The sequence below is a fragment of the Tachyglossus aculeatus genome, chromosome 2 (genome assembly GCF_015852505.1).
Source record: "Tachyglossus aculeatus isolate mTacAcu1 chromosome 2, mTacAcu1.pri, whole genome shotgun sequence".
Classification (NCBI taxonomy): domain Eukaryota; kingdom Metazoa; phylum Chordata; class Mammalia; order Monotremata; family Tachyglossidae; genus Tachyglossus; species Tachyglossus aculeatus.
Window position 1 is genome coordinate 131,356,407 of NC_052067.1, and position 27,031 is coordinate 131,383,437.

Consider the following 27,031-nt stretch of genomic DNA (forward strand, 5'->3'; position numbering starts at 1 on the left):
CCCCAGGCCTGTCCACCCCAGGCCTGCCCCCACAAGCTCACAGAGAAGTTTGCTGCGACCACTTGGGCGTAACTACGGAGACTTTATTTAGGGTTAATAGAAAACACAGCCTGAAACATGTATATATGTTTGTACAGATTCATTCATTCATTCAATCGTATTTATTGAGCGCTTACTGTGTGCAGAGCACTGTACTAAGCGCTTGGGAAGTCCGTATAGAGACAGTCCCTACCCAACAACGGGCTCACGGTCTAGGAGGGGGAGACAGACAACAAAACAAATCCACGTGGATTTCCCCATCGTGGAATCGGGGAAAATCTGTCAATCAATCAATCAATCAATCAATCATATTTATTGAGCGCTTACTATGTGCAGAGCACTGTACTAAGCGCTTGGGAAGTACAAATTGGCATCTCATAGAGACAGTCCCTACCCAACAGTGGGCTCACAGTCTAAAAGGGGGAGACAGAGAACAGAACCAAACATACCAACAAAATAAAATAAGTAGGATAGAAATGTACAAGTAAAATAAATAAATAAATAAATAGAGTAATAAATTTGTACAACCATATATACATATATACAGACCATATATACATATATACCCCAGGCCTGTCCACCCGAGGCCTGCCCCCACAAGCTCACAGAGAAGTTTGCTGCGACCACTTGGGCGTAACTACCGAGACTTTATTTAGGGTTAATAGAAAACACAGCCTGAAACATGTATATATGTTTGTACAGATTCATTCATTCATTCATTCAATCGTATTTATTGAGCGCTTACTGTGTGCAGAGCACTGGACTAAGCGCTTGGGAAGTACAAGTTGGCATCGTATAGAGACGATCCCTACCCAACAGGGGGCTCACGGTCTGGAAGGGGGAGACAGAGAACAAAACATATTAACAAAATAAAATAAATAGAATAAGTACAAATAAAATAGAGTAATAAATCCATACAAACATATATACATATATACAGTTGCTGTGGGGAGGGGAAGGAGGTAAGGAGGATCACCCTCATTCATTCAACGTACTTATTGCGCACTTACTGCGCACAAAGTACTGTACTGGAGAAGCAAGATGGCTCAGTGGAAAGGGCCCGGGCTTTGGAGTCAGAGGTCATGGGTTCAAATCCTGGCTCTGCCACTTGTCAGCTGTGTGACTTCGGGCAAATCACTTCACTTCTCTGGGCCTCAGTTCCCTCACCTGTAAAATGGGGATGAAGACCGCGAGCCCCACGTGGGACAACCTGATTACCCTGCATTCATTCATTCAGTCGTATTTATTGAGCGCTTCCTGTGTGCAGGGCACTGTATTTAAGCGCTTGGGAAGTACAAGTTGGCAACGTGTAGAGACGGTCCCTACCCAACCTTGTATCCACCCCAGCGCTTAGAACAGTGCTTTGCACATAGTAAGCACTTAACAAATACCAACTTTTTTTTTTTTTTTACTAAGAGCTCGGGAGAGCACAACCACGAACAGACATGAGCCCACTGTTGGGTAGGGACTGTCTCTATGTGATGCCAATTTGTACTTCCCAAGCGCTTAGTACAGTGCTCTGCACATAGTAAGCGCTCAATAAATACGATTGATTGATTGATTGATATTCTGTGCCCACAGCGAGCTCGCATTCCGGGAGAAACGGGGGCTGAGAGGAAGGCCCCCCTCCCCGGAAACAGGGAGGGGTGTTGCAGGGGATACTGAGGGATTCGTTGTCCCGGACTCTATTAATTTTACTTGTACATATTTATTCTATTTATTTTATCTGGTTGATACGTGTCGTTTTGTTGTCGGTCTCCCCCTTCTAGACTGTGAGCCCGCTGTTGGGTAGGGGCCGTCCCTATATGTCGCCAACTTGGACTTCCCAAGCGCTTAGTACAGTGCCCTGCACACAGTAAGCGCTCAATAAATACGATGGAACGAATGATTGGGACAACGCAGCATCCTTTGGGCAGCGGCTGTCCATCTGGGGGACTCCCGGCGGATCCGAAAAGAAGGAGCTCGTTCGGTCCGGTGTATAGCCGTTTGGCACCCAGTCGTTCATCCATTCAGTCGTATTTATTGAGCGCTTACTGTGTGCAGAGCGCTGTACTAAGCGCTTGGGAAGTCCATATAGAGACGGTCCCTACCCAACAACGGGCTCACTGCCTAAAAAGGGGAGACAGACACCCCCCTGACCTCTGACTCCAAAGCCCGTGCTCTCTAATCCCGGCTCCTCCAATTGTCAGCCGGGTGACTTTGGGCGAGTCACTTCACTTCTCTGGGCCTCAGTTCCCTCATCTGGAAAATGGGGATGAAGACTGTGAGCCCCCCGGGGCCAATCTGATCACCTTGTATCCCCCCCAGCGCTTAGAACAATGCTTCGCACACAGTAAGCGGTTAACAAATGCCATCATTATTATTATCACCTTTTACTGTTTTTGATTATAACTTACAAGTTATAACCGTTTTGCACATCTCCCCGTTCTTATATGTGGTACTTCATGCATCTTATGTACTTTCCAAGCGCTTAGTACAGTGCTCTGCACACAGTAAGCGCTCAATAAATTCGATTGAATGAATATTTATTAATTTAGAGCCTTGGAACTAGCTGTAATTCTGTTTATTCTGACGATTTGTCCACACGCTTTGTTTTGTTGTCTGTCTCCCCCTTCTAGACTGTGAGCCTGTTGTTGGGTAGGGACTGTCTCTGTATGTTGCCGACTTGTACTTCCCAAGCGCTTAGTACAGTGCTCTGCACACAGTAAGCACTCAATAAATTCGGTTGAATGAATATTTATTAGTTTAGAGCCTTGGAACTAGCTGTAATTCCATTTATTTTGACGATTTTGACACCTGTCCACATGTTTTGTTGTCTGTCTCCCCCTTCTCGACTGTGAGCCCCTTGTTGGGTAGGGACCGTCTCTGTATGTTGCCGACCTGTACTTCCCAAGCGCTTAGTACAGTGCTCTGCACACAGTAAGCGCTCAATAAATTCGGTTGAATGAATATTTATTAGTTTAGAGCCTTGGAACTAGCTGTAATTCCATTTATTTTGACGATTTTGACACCTGTCCACATGTTTTGTTGTCTGTCTCCCCCTTCTCGACTGTGAGCCCCTTGTTGGGTAGGGACCGTCTCTGTATGTTGCCGACCTGTACTTCCCAAGCGCTTAGTACAGTGCTCTGCACACAGTAAGCGCTCAGTAAATTCGGTTGAATGAATATTTATTAGTTTAGAGCCTTGGAACTAGCTGTAATTCCATTTATTTTGACGATTTTGACACCTGTCCACATGTTTTGTTGTCTGTCTCCCCCTTCTCGACTGTGAGCCCCTTGTTGGGTAGGGACCGTCTCTGTATGTTGCCAACCTGTACTTCCCAAGCGCTTAGTACAGTGCTCTGCCCACAGTGAGCACTCAATAAATGCGATTGAATGAATGAATGAGTATCCACCCCCGCGCTTAGCACAGTGCCTGGCACATAGCACTTAACAAATGCCATTAAAGCCAAAAAATGACGGAAAGCAGATGAGGAAACACGTGCTGTATGGTGCTCGAAAAAATACAAACAAGGTAAGAACGGGTTCCCTTGCCCACGGGAATATACGAATTATAATGACGCTCCCATCCAAATGAAGAAAAGCAGATGAGTAAAAAACACGGGAAGATTTGATATTTAGAGCCCCCGATAGTGGAAAATGGCAATGTGTTTTTTCCATATCGTAGGAAAACTTGAGTGGCTACTGGATGAACGCTCACGCCACCATCACCATTCCACTTGAGGTGGTTTCACGGAAAAACCTTGCGGTTCATATCGGGTGACACACTAGATACCTAAGTCACAACTTCTCTGGGCCCCCGTTTCCTCAGCTGTAAAATGGGGATTAAAACTGTGAGCCCCCCCGTGGGACAAACTGATCACCTTGTAACCTCCCCAGCGCTTAGAACAGTGCTTGGCACATAGTAAGCGCTTAATAAATGCCATAAGTGCGTGCCATAAGTGCAATGCCATGAATAAGTGACTTTGGGCAAGTCACTTCACTTCTCCGTGCCTCAGTGACCTCATCTGTAAAATGGGGATGAAGACTGTGAGCCCCCCGTGGCTTTGGAGTCAGAGGTCCGGGGTTCAAATCCCGGCTCCGCCACTTGTCAGCTCTGTGACTTTGGGCAAGTCACTTGACTTCTCTGTGCCTCAATTACCTCATCTGTAAAATGGGGATGAAGACTGTGAGCCCCCCGTGGGACAACCCCATCACCTTGTAACCTCCCCAGCGCTTAGAACAGTGCTTTGCATGTAGTAAGCGCTTAATAAGCACCATCATTATTATTGAGCGGCGTGGCTTTGGAGTCAGAGGTCAGGGGTTCAAATCCCGGCTCTGCCACTTGTCAGCTGTGTGACTTTGGGCAAGTCACTTGACTTCTCTGTGCCTCCGGTACCTCATCTCTAAAATGGGGATGAAGACTGTGAGCCCCCTGTGGGACAACCCCATCACCTTGTAACCTCCCCAGCGCTTAGAACAGTGCTTTACACATAGTAAGCGCTTAATAAGCGCCATCATTATTATTGAGCGGCGTGGCTTTGGAGTCAGAGGTCAGGGGTTCAAGTCCCGGCTCCGCCACTTGTCAGCTGTGTGACTTTGGGCAAGTCACTTGACTTCTCTGTGCCTCAGTTACCTTATCTGTATAATGGGGATGAAGACTGTGAGCCCCCCGTGGGACAACCCCATCACCTTGTAACCTCCCCAGCGCTTAGAACAGTGCTTTGCACATAGTAAGCGCTTAATAAACGCCATCATTATTATTGAGCAGCGTGGCTTTGGAGTCAGAGGTCAGGGGTTCACATCCCGGCTCCGCCACTTGTCAGCTGTGTGACTTTGGGCAAGTCACTTGACTTCTCTGTGCCTCAGTTACCTCATCTGTAAAATGGGGATGAAGACTGTGAGCCCCCCGTGGGACAACCCCATCACCTTGTAACCTCCCCAGCGCTTAGAACAGTGCTTTGCACATAGTAAGCGCTTAATAAACGCCATCATTATTATTGAGCAGCGTGGCTTTGGAGTCAGAGGTCAGGGGTTCAGATCCCGGCTCCGCCACTTGTCAGCTGTGTGACTTTGGGCAAGTCACTTGACTTCTCTGTGCCTCCGTTACCTCATCTGTAAAATGGAGATGAAGACTGTGAGCCCCCCGTGGGACAACCCCATCACCTTGTAACCTCCCCAGCGCTTAGAACAGTGCTTTGCACATAGTAAGCGCTTAATAAATGCCATCGTTATTATTGAGCATGGGCCCGGGAATCAGAAGATCATGGGTTCTAATCCCAGCCCCACCCCTTGTCTAGACTGTGAGCCCACTGTTGGGTAGGGACCGTCTCCATATGTTGCCAACTTGTACTTCCCAAGCGCTTAGTACAGAGCTCTGCGCACAGTAAGCGCTCAATAAATACGGTTGAATGAATGACCTTGAGCAAGTCACTGCATTTCTCTTTTCCTGTTACCTCATCTGGAAACTGGGGATAAGACTGTGGGCCTGTTTACTTGTTTTGATGTGTACATATTTATATATACCTGTATATATGTTTGTACATATTTATTACTCTATTTTACTTGTACATATCTATTCTATTTATTTTATTTTGTTAGTATGTTTGGTTTTGTTCTCTGTCCCCCCCCTTTTAGACTGTGAGCCCACTGTTGGGTAGGGACCGTCTCTATATGTTGCCAATTTGTACTTCCCAAGCGCTTAGTCCAGTGCTCTGCACATAGTAAGCGCTCAATAAATACGATCGATGATGACGATGGGCCCGAATGCGGGACAGGGACCGTGTCCAACCCGATTTTCTCGTATCCACCCAGCGCCCAGCACAGTGCCTGCCGCGTCGTAAGCGCGTGACAGACGCCGCTATTGTGAACGTAGAATTGCTCGGGCCCGGATTTAAACGGTGACATTGGGCTGCTGTTTTTGGCAGATGAGGCGACGGAGGAAGAAGAAGAAGAGCGTCCTTCCGACGACGTCGTCATCGTGTACGAGCTAAAGCCTACGCCCGAGCAGAAAGCCCTTGCAGACGATCTGCGGCTCCCGGCGACCTTCTTCTGCTACAAGAACAAGCCGGGTTACTTCAGCGAGGAAGACGACGACGACGGTAAGCCTCTCTTTCCGTCCGTGAGCCAATTTTGAAACCCGAATACCCCGACGAGCCTCCTTTAGGTGAACTGTACTTGGTGGAAGAGACCTCCCGGAGCCGAACGGGTCGATTCCGCTATCTGCAGAAACGTTGCCCGTTAAAAGCGTTAATCGGTCGTAGCAATTAATGGACCGTCCCTTGGGATGACCCGGTCGCATCCAGTGTTGGGGTTGGTTCTTGCGTTGAGAAAAAGTGTCATGGCACTTTCAGTGCCGTTTCTTTCAATCAATCAATCAATCAATCGTATTTATTGAGCGCTTACTGTGTGCAGAGCACTGGACTATCATCATCATCATCATCATCATCAATCGTATTTATTGAGCGCTTACTATGTGCAGAGCACCGTACTAAGCGCTTGGGCAGTACAGACTGGCAACATATAGAGACAGTCCCTACCCAACAGTGGGCTCACAGTCTAGAAGGGGGAGACAGAGAACAAAACCAAACATACTAACAAAATAAAATAAATAGAATAGATATGGACAAGTAAAATAGAGTAATAAATCTGTACAAACATATATACATATATACAGGTGCTGTGGGGAAGGGAAGGAGGTAAGGCGGGGGGAATGGAGAGGGGGAGGAGGGGGAGAGGAAGGAGGGGGCTCAGTGTGGGAAGGCCTCCTGGAGGAGGTGAGCTCTCAGTAGGGCCTTGAAGGGAGGAAGAGAGCTAGCTTGGCGGATGGGCAGAGGGAGGCCATTCCAGGCCCGGGGGAGGACGGGGGGCCGGGGGTCGATGGTGGAACAGGAGGGCTGAGTAGGTGCGAATGAGGTTTCTTTCGTCACCTCGTCGCTCAGTATCCGGGCAGATGCGGGTTGTTGGAAGAACATTCCCTATTTCTGCCACGGTGTGAAATGTGGAATCGGTAGTGAGAACAGACGCAACGGTAGAACTGCCTCTGATAGAAGGTCAACTGATCAATCAATCAATCGTATTTAGCCAATCAGTAAACACGATTGATTGATTGATTGATCGAGCGCTTACTGTGTGCAGAGCACTGTACTAAGCGCTTGGGAAGTCCAAGTCGGCAACACATAGAGACGGTCCCTACCCAACAGCGGGCTCACAGTCTGGAAGGGGGAGACAGAGAACAAAACCAAACATACTAACAAAATAAAATTAATAGAATAGATATGTACAAGTAAGATTTCCTTCCCTTCCCCACTGCACCTGTATATGCGTATATATGTTTGTACATATTCATTACTCTATTCATTTATTTATTTATTTTACTTGTACATATCTAGTCTATTTGTTTTATTTTGTTAGTATGTTTGGTTTGGTTCTCTGTCTCCCCCTTTTAGACTGTGAGCCCACTGTTGGGTAGGGACTGTCTCTAGATGTTGCCAATTTGTACTTCCCAAGCGCTTAGTACAGTGCTCTGCACATAGTAAGCGCTCAATAAATACGATTGATGATGATGATGATGATGAATGGATAGATTCCGCTATCTGCAGAAATGTTGCCCGTTAAAAACGTTAATCGATCGTAGCAATTAGAGGACCGTCCCTTGGGATGACACAGTCGCGCCCAGTGTTGGGGTTGGTTCTTGCGTTGAGAAAAAGCGTCATTGCGCTCTCAGTGCCATTTCTTTCGTCACCTCGTCGCTCAGTATCCGGGCAGACGCGGCTTGTTGGAAGAACATTCCCTATCTCTGCCACGGCGTGAAATGTGGAACCCGTAGTGAGAACAGACGCAACGGCAGAACCGCCTCTGACAGAAGGTCGACTGATCAATCAATCGTATTTAGCCAATCAATAAATACGATTGATTGATTGAGCGAGCGCTTACTGTGTGCAGAGCGCTGTACTAAGCGCTTGGGAAGTCCAAGTCGGCAACACATAGAGACGGTCCCTACCCAACAGCGGGCTCACAGTCTAGAAGGGGGAGACGGAGAACAAAACCAAACATACTACGAAAATAAAATAAATAGAATAGATATGTACAAGTAAGATATCCTTCCCTTCCCCACAGCACCTGTATATATGTATATATGTTTGTACATATTTATTACTCTATTTATTTATTTATCATCATCATCAATCGTATTTATTGAGCGCTTACTATGTGCAGAGCACTGTACTAAGTGTACTTATTTTACTTGTACATATCCTATTTATTTTATTTTGTTGGTATGTTTGGTTTTGTTCTCTGTCTCCCCCTTTCAGACTGTGAGCCCACTGTTGGGTAGGGACTGTCTCTATATGTTGCCAATTTGTACTTCCCAAGCGCTTAGTGCAGTGCTGTGCACATAGTAAGCGCTCAATAAATACGATTGATGATGATGCTAAATAGAGTGATAAATATGTACAAACATACATATATACAGGTGGTGTGGATCCGTTGACATTATCCATTATTCACTTGCAGACGAAGATTTTGAAATGGCGGTCAGGAAACTCAATGGAAAGCTCTATCCGGACGATCCAAGAAAAAGTAAGGTGTCCCAAGAGGCTGTGGCAGGTACGTTAATGGAAGGCAGTTGTGTTTTTTGGATCTTGGATTACATAAGCGTTTGTTTTTTTTTTTAAAAAAAAAACATATCAGACTTCCCAAACTGAGCCCCTTCCTTCCTCTCCCCCTAACCCCCCTCTCCATCCCCCCATCTTACCTCCTTCCCTTCCCCACAGCACCTGTATATATGTATATATGTTTGTACATATTACTCCATTTATTTATTTTACCTGTACATATTTATTCTATTTATTTTTTGTTCATATGTCTTGTTTTGTTGTCTGTCTCCCCCTTCTAGACTGTGAGCCCACTGCTGGGTAGGGACCGTCTCTATATGTTGCCAACTTGTCCTTCCCAAGCGCTTAGTGCAGTGCTCTGCACACAGTAAGCGCTCAATAAATACGATTGATTGATTGATTGACTCACCTCCTCCAGGAGGCCTTCCCAGACTGAGCCCCTTCCTTCCTCTCCCCCTCGTCCCCCTCTCCATCCCCCCCATCTTACCTCCTTCCCTTCCCCACAGCACCTGTATATATGTTTATACATATTTATGACTCTATTTTACTTGTACATATCCTATTTATTTTATTTTGTTAGTATGTTTGGTTTTGTTCTCTGTCCCCCCCTTTTAGACTGTGAGCCCACTGTTGGGTAGGGACCGTCTCTATATGTTGCCAACTTGTCCTTCCCAAGCGCTTAGTCCAGTGCTCTGCACACAGTAAGCGCTCAATTAATACGATTGATTGATTGATTGATCGGCTCCTCTGGCTCTGCCCTCACGTGATGCTCCCGTTGTGTTTGTGTAGGCCGTGGCCAAGCGAGTCCCGAGAGCGAGAAAGACTGCGTTATCGTCTGGGAGAAGAAGCCGACACCCGAGGAGAAGGCGAAAGCGGAAACGCTACAACTCCCTCCCACCTTCTTCTGTGGTGTTGGCAGCGACACCGACGACGACACCGACCATCTCGAAGACTTCCAGACGGAATTTCGGAAAGCGCAGGGAGCCGAGGTAAATCTGATCATCGGGTGAACCGGCTGGCAAGCCGTCCCTTTCCAATAGTTTCTTCTGATGTGGAGGCCCCGATGGTCGAATTGTCGGGATCTAGAATTCATTCCTTCATTCAATCGTATTGATTGAGCGCTTACTGTGTGCAGAGCACTGGACTAAGCGCTTGGGAAGGACAAGTCGGCAATGTATAGAGACGGTCCCTACCCAACAGCGGGCTCACAGTCTAGAAGGGGGAGACGGACAACAAAACCAAACATACTAACAAAATAAAATAAATAGAATAGATATGTACAAGTAAAATAGATTAATAAATATGTACAAACATATCTACATATATACAGGTGCTGTGGGGAAGGGAAGGAGGTAAGACGGTGGGGATGGAGAGGGGGACGAGGGGGAGAGAGAAATGACAGAGTCAGGATTAGAAACAAGAATCCCTTGTCTCTCAAGCCTGTGATCTTTCCACCATACCATATGGCTTGAGAAGGAAATTGAGAAGTTCAGTTTTGGACATGCAATATTGACCGTCCTGTATTTTTTGTCTACCAAAGTAAGTTTTAGATTTATGACACAACAAAACATATTAACAAAATAAAATAAATAGAATAGATATGTACAAGTAAAATAAATAAATAAATAGAGTAATATAGTATAATATAGTATAATATAGTATATGTAATATAGTATAATATAGTATATGTAATATAGTATAATATAGTATGTGTAATATAGTATAATATAGTATGTGTAGTATAGTATAATATAGTATGAGTAGTATAGTATAATATAGTATGAGTAGTATAGTATAATATAGTATGAGTAGTATAGTATAATATAGTATGTGTCGTATAGTGTAATATAGTATGTGTCGTATAGTGTAATATAGTATGTGTCGTATAGTGTAATATAGTATGTGTCGTATAGTGTAATATAGTATGTGTCGTATAGTGTAATATAGTATGTGTCGTATAGTGTAATATAGTATGTGTCGTATAGTGTAATATAGTATGTGTCGTATAGTGTAATATAGTATGTGTCGTATAGTGTAGTATAGTATGTGTCGTATAGTGTAGTATAGTATGTGTCGTATAGTGTAATATATAATATATATGTAGAATGAAGGTCTCCGTAGTCACTGTCGAGTCGTCTCTGACCCACAGCGACCCCATGGACGTCATGATGATGATGATGGCATCTGTTAAGCGCTTACTATGTGCAAAGCACTGTTCTAAGCGCTGGGGGGGATACAAGGTGATTAAGTCGTCCCCCGTGGGGCTCACAGTCTTAATCCCCATTTTACAGCTGAGGTAACTGAGGCTCAGAGAAGTTAAAAGTGACTTGCCCGAGGTCACACAACAGACATGTGGCAGAGCCGGGATTCGAACCCATGACCCCTGACTCCAAAGCCCGTGTTCTTTCCACTGAGCCACGCTGCTTCTCTGAACATCCCTGAACGTCTCTCCCAGAACGCCCCACCTCCATCTGCAGTCGCTCCGGTAGCCTTTCCAGAGGGTTTTCTTGGTAAAATCCTGGAAGTAATTGAGCGTGCAGTACAGTAAGCGCTCAAATACGACCGAATGAATAAATGATCCCCCTTTCATGTTGCCCATTTGTACTTCCCAAGCGCTTAGTACAGTGCTCTGCACATAGTAAGCACTCAATAAATACGATTGATGATGATGATGATGACCGTTGCCTCCTTCCGGGGGGTCAACTCGAGTCTCCGCCCTCGACTCTCTCCCGTTCCGCCGTTGCCGGGCACAGGGGAATATTGATTTGTAGCCGATCCTTCCGCTCGCTAGCCACTGGCCAAGCTGGGAAGGGGATGGGTAATCAATCAATCAATCAATCGTATTTATTGAGCGCTTACTGTGTGCAGAGCACTGGACTAAGCGCTCGGGAAGTACAGAGATACGCCTCTGTTTGACTCTCCCTCCCGTAGTTGAGACTGGTAGAGGACTGGAAACTCCCCAGAGATCGGGCCTGACCTCTCCTTAATAATACTAATAATTACGGTATTTTCATCAACACTTACTAATGCTCGTTTCCAGAGATAGGGCCTGACCTCTCCTTAATAATACTAATAATTACGGTATTTTCATCAAAACTTACTAATGCTCGTTTCCAGAGATAGGGCCTGACCTCTCCTTAATAATACTAATAGTTACGGTATTTTCATTAACACCTACTAATGCTCGGTTCCAGAGATAGGGCCTGACCTCTCCTTAATAATACTAATAATTACGGTATTTTCATCAACACTTACTAATGCTCGTTTCCAGAGGTAGGGCCTGACCTCTCCTTAATAATACTAATAATTACAGTATTTTCATCAACACTTACTAATGCTCGTTTCCAGAGGTGGGGCCTGACCTCTCCTTAATAATACTAATAATTACGGTATTTTCATCAACACTTACTAATGCTCGCTTCCAGAGATAGGGCCTGACCTCTCCTTAATAATACTAATAATTACGGTATTTTCATCAACACTTACTAATGCTCATCATCATCATCAATTGTATTTATTGAGCGCTTACTATGTGCAGAGCACTGTACTAAGCGCTTGGGAAGTACAAATTGGCAACATATAGAGACAGTCCCTACCCAACAGTGGGCACACAGTCTGAAAGAGGGAGACAGAGAACAAAACCAAACATACTAACAAAATAAAATAAATAGATCGTCTCCAGAGATAGGGCCTGACCTCTCCATAATCATACTAATACTAATAATTACGGTATTTTCTAAGGGCTTACTGTGTGCATTAATAGTAATTAATTCAAGATGACAGCAGTTTCCAAGGTGGCCTTTCTTTGGGAATAATAATAATAATAATAGTGTTGGGTTTTTGTTCAGCGCTTACTATGTGCCAAGCGCCGTTCAAATCGCTGGGGGAGATACCAGCTAATCAGGTTGGCCCACACGGGGCTCACAGTCCTAATGCCCATTTTCCAGATGAGGTAACTGAGGCCCAGAGAAGCGAAGTGACTTGCCCAAAGTCACACAGCTGACAAGTGGCGGAGCCGGGATTAGAACCCACGACCTCTGGCTCCCAAGCCCGGGCTCTTTCCACTGAGCCACGCTGCTTCTCTCCTTGAGTGTCAAGGGTCCCCTGTGGTGTAGAAGGAAAACCCCCTTATTAATAATGATGGCATTTATTAAGCGCTTACTACGTGCAAAACACTGTTCTAAGTGCTGGGGAGGTTACAAGGTGATCAGTTTGTCCCACGTGGAGCTCACAGTCTTAATCCCCATTTTACAGATGAGGGAACTGAGGCCCAGAGAAGTGAAGTGAGTTGCCCAAAGTCACACAGCTGACAAATTGAAAATGCTGTTTACTCTGTCCAGCCTGATTTGTATAAATCCACCTAGCACTTAATAATAATAATAATAATAATGATGGCATTTGTTAAGCGCTTACTATGGGCGAAGCGCTGTTCTAAGCACTGGGGGGGATACAAGGTGATCAGGTTGTCCCGCGTGGGGCTCACAGTCTTAATCCCCATTTTACAGATGAGGGAACTGAGGCCCAGAGAAGCTAAGTGAGTTGCCCAAAGTCACACAGCTGACAAATTGAAAACGCTGTTTACTGTGTCCAGCCTGATTTGTATAAATCCACCTAGCACTTAGTATAATAATAATAATAATGATGATGATGATGATGGCATTTGTTAAGCGCTTACTATGTGTGAAGCGCTGTTCTAAGCGCTGGGAGGGGATACAAGGTGATCAGGTTGTCCCACGTGGGGCTCACAGTCTTAATCCCCGTTTTACAGATGAGGGAACTGAGGCCCAGAGAAGTTAAGTGACTTTCCCAAAGTCACACAGCCCACAACCTCGGGCTCCCAAGCCCATGCTCTTTCCACTGAGCCACGCTGCCTCTTCATCGAACTTAAATTCCCCAATTCCGACCATTGTTATCATCGGTAGTAGTACATTTAGAGCTCGCTTATGTTTTGGAGAGTTTTCTTAGGAAACTGCAAATATTTTTGGGTGGGGAACTTGCCAACAGACGGAGAGAAGCTGCAAACGTCGTTTGCCGCTCGTGGTTTTGTCATTTTGCGCTCACCGCAAGGAGTTGAACAACTATTTTAAAAGAGGAAGTATGCGGCTCAGGCAAACATTGGGTGTTTCTGCTAGCTTTACCTCAAATTCACTTTAAAAAATGCCGACCAGACTGTTTATGGTTTCCTGGGAAACTAAAAGCCGTAGGGGGGCATACATAAAACTGATATTGAAGATGGTGAAACCCGCTTGAAATGCAGAATGGTGTAATTTAATTTTGGGGGGACATCAGTGTCAGCATATTTCAGTAATTAGGTGAAAGTTATCTAGAGCACGGGCCTGGGAATCCGAAGGACCTGGATTCTAATCCTGCCTCTGCCACTTGTCTGTTCATTCATTCATTCAATCGTATTTATTGAGCGCTTACTGTGTGCAGAGCACTGGACTAAGCGCTTGGGAAGTCCAAGTCGGCAACATATAGAGACGGTCCCTACCCAACAGTGGGCTCACAGTCTAGGAGGGGGAGACAGAGGCGGGGATTCCAGGGTCAGCTGTGTGATTTGGGGCAAGTCACTTAACTTCTCTGGGCCTCAGTTCCCTCACCTGCAAAATAGGGATTAAGACCGTGAGCCCCATGGGGTACAACCTGACAACCTTGTATCTTATCCCAGCACTTAGAAAAGTGCTTGGCACATAGTAAGCGCTTAACAAGCGCCCACTTTCTAGACTGTGAGCCCACTGTTGGGTAGGGACCGTCTCATATGTTGCCAACTTGTACTTCCCAAGCGCCCAGTACAGTGCTCTGCACACAGTAAGCGCTGAATAAATACGATTGAATGAATGAACAAGCACCATCATCATTATTATTATGATTTTAGGGAGGGAAGATGGAGTGTGAGGAGTAAGGGTCAATCAATCAATAGTATTTATTGAGCACTTTGCTATGGGAAGAGCACTGTACTAAGCAAGCATTTGGTCGGTTGCGTGACCTCGGGCAAGTCACTTCACTCCTGGACCTCGGTTCCCTCATCTGTCAAATGGGGGGTTAAGACCGTGAGTGGGACAGGGGCTGTGTCCAACCCGTTTATCCTTGTATCAGCTCCAGGGCTTAGTACATTGCCGGGCACATAGTAAGCGCTTAACGAACACCGCGACTGTTGCTATTAAACCGACCTTCCTTCGGATGTTTTGCTCCGGAATTCCGAGCGCTAAAAGCCACTAATTTGGGGTGCGCTTTCTAGGCTGCTCAGTTAAGGGCAAGTACTCTAATTTTCAATGTAACGGCGAACTATATTTCCGTTCTGGTTTCAGAAACCTCAAGATGAGACAGTCTCCAGCTCGACTGATGCAGCGTCCAACATTGAGAATCAAATACCCGCCGCATTCGTCCGTAAGTCCGGCGAACTCGACTCGACCACCGAGTGTGAGTTAGCCCAGCCGTCGTCCTCTGGAGCGGATGACAAACCTGTGGATCTGTCAACCAGAAGAGAGACCGAAGCCGATCCCGTAAGCCAAGGTATTGTGCTTTTATTTTTTTTTGACGGGGTTTCGGAAAACTCGTTCCGGGTCGTGTGAACCGCTGCTTGGCGTCGGTGTAGCAAATAACCGTCTGAAAAGTCCGGTCAGGCACGGTCTGTGTAAAAATAATTAATGCAGTGTCGGTTGTTGCAAATAGCCACTTTTGGAGAGGGACAGGTTTATTAGACTGGACTCTCCCAAGCGCTTAGTACAGTCCTCTGCGCATTGCAAGCACTCAGTAGTAATACCTTTGATTGATTCGTCAGTGTGATTGACTCAAATGATCCAGGCTGTATCGGGGAATGTGTCTGATAAAGACTGGACTCTCCCAAGCGCTTAGTACAGGCCTCTGCACATTGCAAGCACTCAATAATAATACCTTTGATTGATTCGTCAATGTGATTGACTCAAATGATCCAGGCTGTATCGGGGAATGTGTCTGATAACTCTTAGACTGGACTCTCCCAAGTGCTTAGTACAGGCCTATGCGCATTGCAAGCACTCAATAGTAATACCTTTGATTGATTCGTCAATGTGATTGACTCAAATGATCCGGGCTGTATCGGGGAATGTGTCTGATAACTCTTAGGCTGGACTCTCCCAAGCGCTTAGTACAGGCCTATGCGCATTGCAAGCATTCAATAGTAATACCTTTGATTGATTTGTCAATGTGATTGACTCAAATGATCCAGGCTGTATCGGGGAATGTGTCTGATAGCTCTTACACTGGACTCTCCCAAGCGCTTAGTACAGGCCTCTTCGCATTGCAAGCACTCAATAGTAATACCTTTGATTGATTCGTCAATGTGATTGACTCAAATTATCCAGGCTGTATCGGGGAATGTGTCTGATAAAGACTGGACGCTCCCAAGCGCTTAGTACAGGCCTCTGCGCATTGCAGGCACTCAATAGTAATACCTTTGATTGATTCGTCAATGTGATTGACTCAAATGATCCAGGCTGTATCGGGGAATGTGTCTGATAACTCTTAGACTGGACTCTCCCAAGCGCTGAGTACAGTCCTCTGCGCATTGCAGGCACTCAATAGTAATACCTTTGATTCGTCAGTGTGATTGACTCAAATGATCCAGGCTGTATCGGGGAATGTGTCTGACAGCTCTTAGACTGGACTCTCCCAAGCGCTTAGTACAGGCCTCTGCGCATTGCAAGCACTCAATAGTAATACCTTTGATTGATTCGTCAATGTGATTGACTCAAATGATCCAGGCTGTATCGGGGAATGTGTCTGATAACTCTTAGACTGGACTCTCCCAAGCGCTGAGTACAGTCCTCTGCGCATTGCAGGCACTCAATAGTAATACCTTTGATTCGTCAATGTGATTGACTCAAATGATCCAGGCTGTATCGGGGAATGTGTCTGACAGCTCTTAGACTGGACTCTCCCAAGCGCTTAGTACAGGCCTCTGCGCATTGCAAGCACTCAATAGTAATACCTTTGATTGATTCGTCAATGTGATTGACTCAAATGATCCAGGCTGTATCGGGGAATGTGTCTGATAAAGACTGGACTCTCCCAAGTGCTTAGTACAGTCCTCTGCACATTGCAAGCACTCAATAGTAATACCTTTGATTGATTCGTCAGTGTGATTGACTCAAATGATCCAGGCTGTATCGGGGAATGTGTCTGATAAAGACTGGACTCTCCCAAGCGCTTAGTACAGTCCTCTGCGCATTGCAAGCACTCAATAGTAATACCTTTGATTGACTCGTCAATGTGATTGACTCAAATGATCCAGGCTGTATCGGGGAATGTGTCTGATAAAGACTGGACTCTCCCAAGCGCTTAGTACAGGCCTCTGCGCATTGCAGGCACTCAGTAGTAATACCTTTGATTGATTCGTCAACGTGATTGACTCAAATGATCCAGGCTGTATCGGGGAATGTGTCTGATAAAGACTGGACTCTCCCAAGCGCTTAGTACAGGCCTCTGCGCATTGCAAGCACTCAATAGTAATACCTTTGATTGATTCGTCAGTGTGATTGACTCAAATGATCCAGGCTGTATCGGGGAATATGTCTGATAAAGACTGGACTCTCCCAAGCGCTTAGTACAGGCCTCTGCGCATTGCAAGCACTCAGTAGTAATACCTTCGATTGATTCGTCAACGTGATTGACTCAGATTATCCAGGCTGCACCTCGAGCAGTTGAAAGGGAAATTAAATCCAGGATTTTGGATAGATCTGATTGCTCAAAATCTAGCAGTATTAAGAACCCGTACAAAACACTTTGATATGACCAGCTAATTGTGCAACTACCACATATTTTGTCCTGTTGCCCTCCGGCCCTGTATTCAGTTTATTTCGTGAAATATTTTCCTATTTGGTTGGAGCGGGTGGGTATTCTGTTGGGCTAGTTATCGGAAGACGGTCCCTTTCTGCTGTATCTTGAGTAGTTAGGATTTATCGACCCCCCCTAAGTTGAAACCCTCTTGAAACCATCAAGTTGGAAAGGCTACTTCTGAGTTTTCAAATGAAATTTTGTTGGTGCTAACACCTTTCAAATGATTAGATTGTGTACCAAGATTGTACCAGCCTCGGAACTAGCTGTAATTCTGTTTATTTTGACGATTTGTCCACATGCTTTGTTTTGTTGTCTGTCTCCCCCTTCTAGACTGTGAGCCCGCTACTGGGTAGGGACCGTCTCTATCTGTTGCCGACTTGGATTTCCCAAGCGCTTAGTACAGTGCTCTGCACACAGTAAGCGCTCAATAAATTCGGTTGAATGAATATTTATTAGTTTAGAGCCTTGGAACTAGCTGTAATTCCATTTATTTTGATGATTTTGGCACCTGTCCGTATGTTTTGTTGTCTGTCTCCCCCTTCTCGACTGTGAGCCCCTTGTTGGGTAGGGACCGTCTCTGTATGTTGCCGACCTGTACTTCCCAAGCGCTTAGTACAGTGCCCTGCACACAGTAAGCGCTCAATAAATTCGGCTGAATGAATATTAATTAGTTTAGAGCCTTAGGAACTAGCTGTAATTCCATTTATTCTGACGATTTTGACACCTGTCCACGTTTTGTTTTGTTGTCCGTCTCCCCCTTCTAGACTGTGAGCCCGCTGTTGGGTAGGGACCGTCCCTGTATGTTGCCGACCTGTCCTTCCCAAGCGCTTAGCACAGTGCTCTGCACATAGTAAGCGCTCAATAAATGCGATTGAATGAATGAATCTGTGTGGAAGTCGGTCCTTTGAAGATGTTCTCTTTTGGCTGAGTTGAATACATTGAATATTTGCCAAGTCAAGGAGCGATCAGACCTTGATTCCCAAGGGAATCGAGGGTGTTATTGGGCCCCCAAATACGTGGGCGTTTTTTAAGCTTTGGTCCAAGCGTGTGGAAATGAAAACTTGGGACGCTGGTTTGGAATGAGGTCAGAGGGAACACTTTCCCCCAACCCCAGCGCGGAACTGGGGATCTGTTGGCGAACGGAGCCGAGGGGAATTTGGGTTTGGTCTGCGGGAAGCGACAACCTCCCTTGGAGTCTCCGATCCGGAAGAGAAGCCGCAGAGCGTGTTGGCACCGTCCCGGTGAAGCCGCGGCACTCGGGGTGTCTTCCAGTTGTGTGTGAAATGCGTCAACCCTATCGTTCCTTTCCCTCCCATTTAGTGCCGGAGAACCGGACCGTCTCGTTTGGATTCGGGACCAGCGCTGGGCTGTCCTTTGCGGATTTGGCTTCCAAAAATTCTGGGGACTTCGCTTTTGGTTCAAAAGGTAATCCCTTTGATTTACAACCGTGCTTTGCACATAGCGCTTAACAAATATAACAAATATATAATATTATAACACAATAGATAATAATTATCATATATAATATAATACATAATATTTTAATGTAACATATTAATATAATTATTATGTCACTATATTATATTATTGTTATATTATATTATTATATTATTATATTATATTGATATAATAGTATAATAAAGTAATATATAATAATTGCCATATATTATGTAATATTATTATAACAATATTATAACAACCATAATAAGTATAGCATATGCTATAATGTTATATTATATATTATACTTATTATGATTAACAAATACCATCAGCATTATTATATTATAATATAACATAATATATAATAATATAATATTATATTATTATGTATTATATTATATAATATTATCAAAATACTATTATATATTATAGTATGCTATATATAATACTTTATGCTATATGTAATACTATAGTATAATAATACTATATAATATTTTATTTTATATAATACAATAATAATTATAAGTATAACATATATTATATATATTAATATATATAATAAAATAATGTCATATAATACATAATTATTATATATGATTATAATTATGAGCCCCTTCCTTCCTCTCCCCCTCGTCCCCCCTCCATCCCCCCATCTTACCTCCTTCCCTTCCCAACAGCACCTGTTTGTATGTATATATCATCATCATCATCAGTCGTATTTATTGAGCGCTTACTATGTGCAGAGCACTGGACTAAGCGCTTGGGAAGTACAAATTGGCAACATATAGAGACAGTCCCTACCCAACAGTGGGCTCACAGTCTAAAAGGGGGAGACAGAGAACAAAACTTGTACATATCTATTCTATTTATTTTATTTTGTTAGTATGTTTGGTTTTGTTCTCTGTCTCCCCCTTTTAGACTGTGAGCCCGCTGTTGGGTAGGGACTGTCTCTATATGTTGCCAACTTGCACTTCCCAAGCGCTTAGTACAGTGCTCTGCACACAGTAATCGCTCAATAAATACGATTGATTGATTGATCCCGTGCGACGGAATGAAAATTTCAGATGTCTGCCCGGGTGCGGGACTGTCTGGCACAACGTAGTATGTTTATTTCCGTGGGCTTGTTGTATCGTTTATAAATTCACGCTGTACCTCAGTTAGGATGAGTCCGCTGGGCCGAAGAATAGACAACGTGTTTAAATTGTGTAGTAGCGTAAATGATCGCCAAGCGCTTAGCACAGTGCTCTGCACACAGTAAGCGCTCAGTAAATGCGACTGAATTGAAGGAAGTCACTCGGGTATTGTCCAGCGGGTGGAGGGGAAGATGGGAGAGCCCGTCAAAGGTAAAATATTTCCACTTGTTTCCCAGATAAAAACTTCCAATGGGCAAATACCGGAGCAACTGTATTTGGGGTGCAGGCGGTCGGCAAAGGCGACGACGATGACGACGGAAGTGACGAAGAAGTCGTGCACAGTGACGACATCCACTTCGAACCGATAGTGTCCTTACCAGAGGTGAATATTGCGTGTCCTGCCAAAGCAGATGGGCCAAAATCGTACTCGTCAATCAACCGTACCTATGGAGCGCTTCGTTTTCCCTGTTATTAATTCTCCCCAGTGCCTTGAAGAATTAGCCTGGTGTGCTGGGCTTGGGAGGTCGCGGGTTCTCATCCCGGCTCCGCCACTTAATAATATAAGATAATATAAGATAGTGATGGCATTTATTGCTTGGGAGTCAGAAGGTCGCGGGTTCCGATCTCGCTCTGCCACTTAATAATATAACGATAATGATGGCATTTATTGCTTGGGAGTCAGAAGGTCGCGGGTTCCGATCTCGCTCTGCCACTTAATAATATAACAATAATGATGGCATTTATTGCTTGGGAGTCAGAAGGTCGCGGGTTCCGATCCCGGCTCCGCCGCTTAATAATATAACAATAATGATGGCATTTATTGCTTGGGAGTCAGAAGGTCGCGGGTTCCGATCCCGGCTCCGCCGCTTAATAATATGACGATAATGATGGCATTTATTAAGCGCTTACTCTGTGCAAGGCACTGTTCGAAGCGCTGGGGAGGTTACAAGGCGATCAGGTTGTCCCTCGGGGGGCTCACAGTCTTCATCCCCATTTTACAGACGAGGGAACTGAGGCACAGTGATGTGACCTTAAGCACGCGCTTAGTACGGTGCTCTGCACACAGTAAGCGCTCAATAAATACGTTTGAATGAATGAATATGTTTTATTTTGTTGCCTGTCTCCCCACACCACCTGTATATATGTATGTACGTATTTATTACTCTATATGTATATATGTTTGCACGTATTTATTTTATTTGTACATATTTATTCTATTTATTTTATTTTGTTAATATGTTTGGTTTTCCTGTCCGTCTCCCCCTCCTAGACTGTGAGCCCGCTGTGGGGTAGGGACCGTCTCCGTACGTTGCATTCACAGTCGAGAAGGGGGAGACAGACAACAAAACAAAACATGTGGACGGGTGTCAAAATCATCAGAACAAATAGAATTAAAGCTAGATGCACATCGTTAACAAAATAAATAGAATAGTAAACATTCATTTTGTAGTATTTATTGAGCGCTTACTGTGTGCAGAGCTCTATACTAAGCGCTTGGGAAGTACAAATCGGCAACGTATAGAGACGGGCCCTACCCAACAGCGGGCTCACAGTCTAGAAGGGGGAGACAGACAAGAAAACACAGCAATTTATAGAATAATGATGGCATTTATTAAGCGCTTACTGCGTGCAAAGCACTGTTCTAAGCGCTTTTCGCCTGTCTGTAATTCATTTTAATATCAGGCTCCCTCTCTAGATTGGAAGTTCCTTGTGGGGAGGGATCGAGTCTGCTAACACAGGTGGATTTTACTCTCCCAAGCAGGTAGAACAGTGCTCTGCACAAAGCGCTCAGCAAACATTGAGTTATTGACTGACTCACTGACTTTTTCTTTCTTTCTTTCCATTTATTTTATTTTGTTAATATGTTTGGTTTTGTTGTCTGTCTCCCCCTCCTAGACTGTGAGCCCACTGTTGGGTAGGGACCGTCTCTATACGTTGCCAACTTGGACTTCCCAAGCGCTTAGTACAGTGCTCTGCACACAGTAAGCGCTCAATAAATACGATTGATTGATTGTTGGGTAGGGACCGTCTCTCTCTGTTGCCAACTTGGACTTCCCAAGCGCTTAGTATAGTGCTCTACTCTATTTATTACTCTATAAATTACTCTATTTATTTATTTTACTTGTACATTTCTATCCTATTTATTTTATTTTGTTGGTATGTTTGGTTTTGTTCTCTGTCTCCCCCTTTTAGACTGTGAGCCCACTGTTGGGTAGGGACCGTCTCTATGTGTTGCCAATTTGTACTTCCCAAGCGCTTAGTACAGTGCTCTGCACATAGTAAGCGCTCAATAAATACGATTGATTGATTGATTGATTGCTCTGCACACAGTAAGCGCTCAATAAATACGACTGATTGATTGATTTCTAAAGGCAAGCGTCAGAACTACCCCTTGGGTAACAAAGCGTCAATTAAGCATATTTCCTGCCCTACCTAGCTACAATTTCGTTGAAATCAGTCAATCGTATTTATTGAGCGCTTACTGTGTGCAGAGCACTGTACTAAGCGCTTGGGCAGTACAAGTCGAAATGTCTCCGGGGGCTACATTAGCGACCGGCACATGTCCAGACGTGTCCGGCCTCATCTTGGAGTTAAAAAGAAAACCTCAATTTAAGGGAGAAGCAGCGAGGCTTAGCGGAAAGAGCACGAGCTTGGAAGTCAGAGAGCGTGTGTCTAATCCCGGCTCCGCCGCTTGTCTGCTGTGTGACCTTGGGCAAGCCACTTAACTTCCCCGGGCCTCAGTTCCCTCATCTGGAAAATGGGGACGTGAGCCCCACGTGGGACAACCTGCTCACCTTGTGTCCCCCCCATCTCTTAGAACGGTTCTTTGCTCAGAGTAAGCGCTTAACAAATGCCATCATCATTATTATTATTATTAGTGCTTAGAACAGTGCTGTGCACAGCGTAAGCGCTTAACAAATGCCATAATTATTATTATTATTATTATTATTATTATTATTATTATTATGGTGTCTCCCCCAGCGCTTAGGACGGTGTTTTGCACAGAGTAAGTGCTTAACAAATGCCATCGTCATTATTATTATTAGTGCTTAGAACAGTGCTGTGCACAGCGTAAGCGCTTAACAAATACCATCATTATTATTATTATTATTAGTGCTTAGAACAGTGCTTTGCACAGCGTAAGCGCTTAACAAATGCCATAATCATTATTATTATTATTATTATGGTGTCTCCCCCAGCACTTAGGACGGTGCTTTGCACAGAGTAAGTGCTTAACAAATGCCATCATTATTATTATTATTAGTGCTTAGAACAGTGCTTTGCACAGCGTAAGCGCTTAACAAATGCCATCATCATTATTATTATTATTATTATTATTATTATTATTATTATGGTATCTCCCCCAGCGCTTAGGATGGTGCTTTGCACAGAGTAAGCGCTTAACAAATGCCATCATCATTATTATTATTAGTGCTTAGAACAGTGCTGTGCACAGAGTAAGCGCTTAACAAATGCCATCATTATTATTATTATTATTAATGCTTAGAACAGTGCTTTGCACCACGTAAGCGCTTAACAAATGCCATAATCATTATTATTATTATTATTATTATTATTATTATTATTATTATTATGGTGTCTCCCCCAGCGCTTAGAACTTGGCACGTCGTCCGCGCTTCACAAATAACCATCATTACCGTGAGCCCACTGTTGGGTAGGGACCGTCTCTATATGTCGCCAACTTGGACTTCCCAAGCGCTTAGTCCAGCGCTCTGCACGCAGTAAGCGCTCAACAAATGCCATCATCATTATTATTATTATTATTATTATTATTATTATTATTATTATCATTATCATTATTATTATGGTGTCTCCCCCAGCGCTTAGAACTTGGCACGTCGTCCGCGCTTCACAAATAACCATCACTACCGTGAGCCCACTGTTGGGTAGGGACCGTCTGTATATGTTTCCAACTTGTACTTCCCAAGCGCTTAGTCCAGTGCTCTGCACGCAGTAAGCGCTCAACAAATGCCATCATCATCATCATTATTATTATTATTATTATTATTATTATTATTATTATTATTATGGTGTCTCCCCCAGCGCTTAGAACTTGGCACGTTGTCCGCGCTTCACAAATAACCATCACTACCGTGAGCCCACTGTTGGGTAGGGACCGTCTCTATATGTCGCCAACTTGGACTTCCCAAGCGCTTAGTCCAGCGCTCTGCACGCAGTAAGCGCTCAACAAATGCCATCATCATCATCATCATTATTATTATCATTATTATTATTATTATTATTATGGTGTCTCCCCCAGTGCTTAGAACTTGGCACGTCGTCCGCGCTTCACAAATAACCATCATTACCGTGAGCCCACTGTTGGGTAGGGACCGTGTCTATATGTCGCCAACTTGGACTTCCCAAGCGCTTAGTCCAGTGCTCTGCACCCAGTAAGCGCTCAACAAATGCCATCATCATCATTATTATTATTATTATTATTATTATTATTATGGTGTCTCCCCCAGCGCTTAGAACTTGGCACGTTGCCCGCGCTTCACAAATAACCATCATTACCGTGAGCCCACTGTTGGGTAGGGACTGTCTCTATATGTCGCCAACTTGTACTTCCCAAGGGCTCAGTCCAGCGCTCTGCACGCAGTAAGCGCTCAACAAATGCCATCATCATCATCATTATTATTATTATTATTATTATGGTGTCTCCCCCAGCGCTTAGAACTTGGCACGTCGTCCGCGCTTCACAAATAACCATCACTACCGTGAGCCCACTGTTGGGTAGGGACCGTCTCTATATGTCGCCAACTTGTACTTCCCAAGCGCTCAGTCCAGCGCTCTGCACGCAGTAAGCGCTCAATAAATACGACTGATCGATCGATCACTCCTTGTCAAACTTCCCGTTTTCCTCAGGTGGAAGTAAAATCGGGCGAAGAAGACGAGGAGATCCTGTTCAAGGAGCGGGCCAAGCTCTACCGGTGGGACCGAGACGTCGGCCAGTGGAAGGAGAGAGGCGTCGGGGAGCTGAAGATCCTTTTCCACACCCTGAAGAAGTACTACAGGATCCTGATGAGACGCGACCAAGTCCTGAAAGTCTGCGCAAACCACGTCATTACCAAGGCCATGGAACTGAAGCCCCTGAACACCTCGAACAACGCGCTGGTTTGGACGGCCTCCGACTACGCAGGTGAGGCGCTTCCTTGGAAAGATCCGTCGCGGCTATCCGGGAAGACTCCCGCGACGGATTTCTTTTAGACCGGGAGCCCGCTGTTGGGTAGGGACCGTCTCTATACGTTGCCAGTTTGTACTTCCCAAGCGCTTAATCCAGCGCTCAATAAATACGGTTGATGACGACGCTTTACGCCGACGTAATCGTTACCTCCTCTCGCCCCGTTTCGGGAACAGATGGGGAACCGAAAGTGGAGCAGCTCGCGGTGCGGTTTAAAACCCAGGAGATGGCCGACTCCTTCAAGAGGCGCTTCGGAGAGTGTCAAGGAAACCTGTCCGAGCTCCAGAAGGGACAGGCGTCCTTGGCCGAGGAGCTGTCGAGGGCCACCAACCCCGTGGTGTTCTTCGACGTCTGCGCCGACGACGAGCCGCTGGGACGGATAACCATGGAACTGTTCTCCAATGTCGTCCCTCAGACGGCCGAGAACTTCAGAGCCCTGTGTACGGGAGAGAAGGGCTTCGGGTTCAGGAATTCCATCTTTCACAGAGTAGTGCCGGACTTCGTGTGCCAGGTAGGTGTTGACGTCGTCTTTCGGCGTTTCCCCAGGAGGCCTTCCCACACTGAGCCCCTTCCTTCCTCTCCCCCTCGTCCCCCCTCCATCCCCCCATCTTCCCTCCTTCCCTTCCCCACAGCACCTGCATATATGTATATATGGTTGTACATATTTATTACTCTATTTATTTTACTTGTACATTTCTATCCCATTTCTTTTATTTTGTTGGTACGTTTGGTTCTGTTCTCTGTCTCCCCCTTTTAGACTGTGAGCCCACTGGTGGGTAGGGGCTGTCTCTATGTGTTGCCAATTTGTACTTCCCAAGCGCTTAGTACAGTGCTCTGCACATAGTAAGCGCTCAATAAATACGATTGATTGATTGATTGACTGATTCCCCAGCGCCTAGGACCTTGCCCTCCGTACAGAGGGCATTAAATTAAAAAAAAAAAAAAATGCCGATTCTCATCATTCTTACCGAAAAGCCACAACAAACTTCCATCCTAAAGTCCTTGCGAGAGCTTCAGTGAAATGACTCGCATTTTCAAAAGGGAAGTGGTATGTGAAGGTACACCTGTCTACCTGTTTTAATAATAATAATAATAATAATGATGATGGCATTTATTAACATTTTCAAAAATGAAATGGTATGTGAAGGTACACCTGTCTATATATTTTAATAATAATAATGATAATGACGATGATGATGATGGGATTTATTAAGCACTTTTACTACGTGCAAAGCACTGTCCTAAGCACTGGGGAGGTCACAAGGTGATCAGGTTGTCCCACGGGGGGCTCGAAGTCTTAACCCCCATTTTCCAGATGAGGCCCAGAGAAGTGAGGTGACTTGCCCAAAGTCACACAGCTGACAGTTAGCGGAGCCGGGATTTGAACCCACGACCTCTGACTCCAAAGCCCGGGCTCTTTCCATTGAGCCACGCTGCTTCTCTAAGCAGGTTTTGACACCTGTCTACATGTTTTACATCTGTCTACGTGTTTTGTTTTGTCGTCCGTCTCCCCCTTCTAGACTGTGAGCCCGCTGTTGGGTAGGGACCGTCTCTAGATGTTGCCAACTTGTACTTCCCAAGCGCTTAGTACAGTGCTCTGCACACAGTAAGCGCTCAATAAATACGATTGATTGTGAGCCCGCTGTTGGGTAGGGACCGTCTCTAGATGTTGCCGACTTGTACTTCCCAAGCGCTTAGTAATAATATGAATAATAATAATAATAATGGCATTTATTAAGCGCTTACTATGTGCAAAGCACTGTTCTAAGCGCTGGGGACGTTACAAGGTGATCAGGTTGTCCC

At 45.0% G+C, this 27,031-nt stretch overlaps 1 protein-coding gene across 2 annotated transcripts in view; it reads left to right on the top strand.

Moving 5' to 3' along the window:
- RANBP2 (RAN binding protein 2) overlaps nt 1-27,031 on the top strand; it is a 93,830-nt gene that overhangs the window by 65,577 nt on the left and 1,222 nt on the right. For both annotated transcript variants that reach the window (XM_038741619.1, XM_038741623.1), the window contains 8 exons: nt 5,945-6,118; nt 8,532-8,624; nt 9,422-9,621; nt 14,941-15,145; nt 18,770-18,874; nt 20,259-20,404; nt 24,913-25,186; nt 25,405-25,739. In XM_038741619.1, coding sequence (XP_038597547.1) covers nt 5,945-6,118; nt 8,532-8,624; nt 9,422-9,621; nt 14,941-15,145; nt 18,770-18,874; nt 20,259-20,404; nt 24,913-25,186; nt 25,405-25,739 — 1,532 coding nt within the window. The remainder of the gene's footprint in view (nt 1-5,944; nt 6,119-8,531; nt 8,625-9,421; nt 9,622-14,940; nt 15,146-18,769; nt 18,875-20,258; nt 20,405-24,912; nt 25,187-25,404; nt 25,740-27,031) is intronic.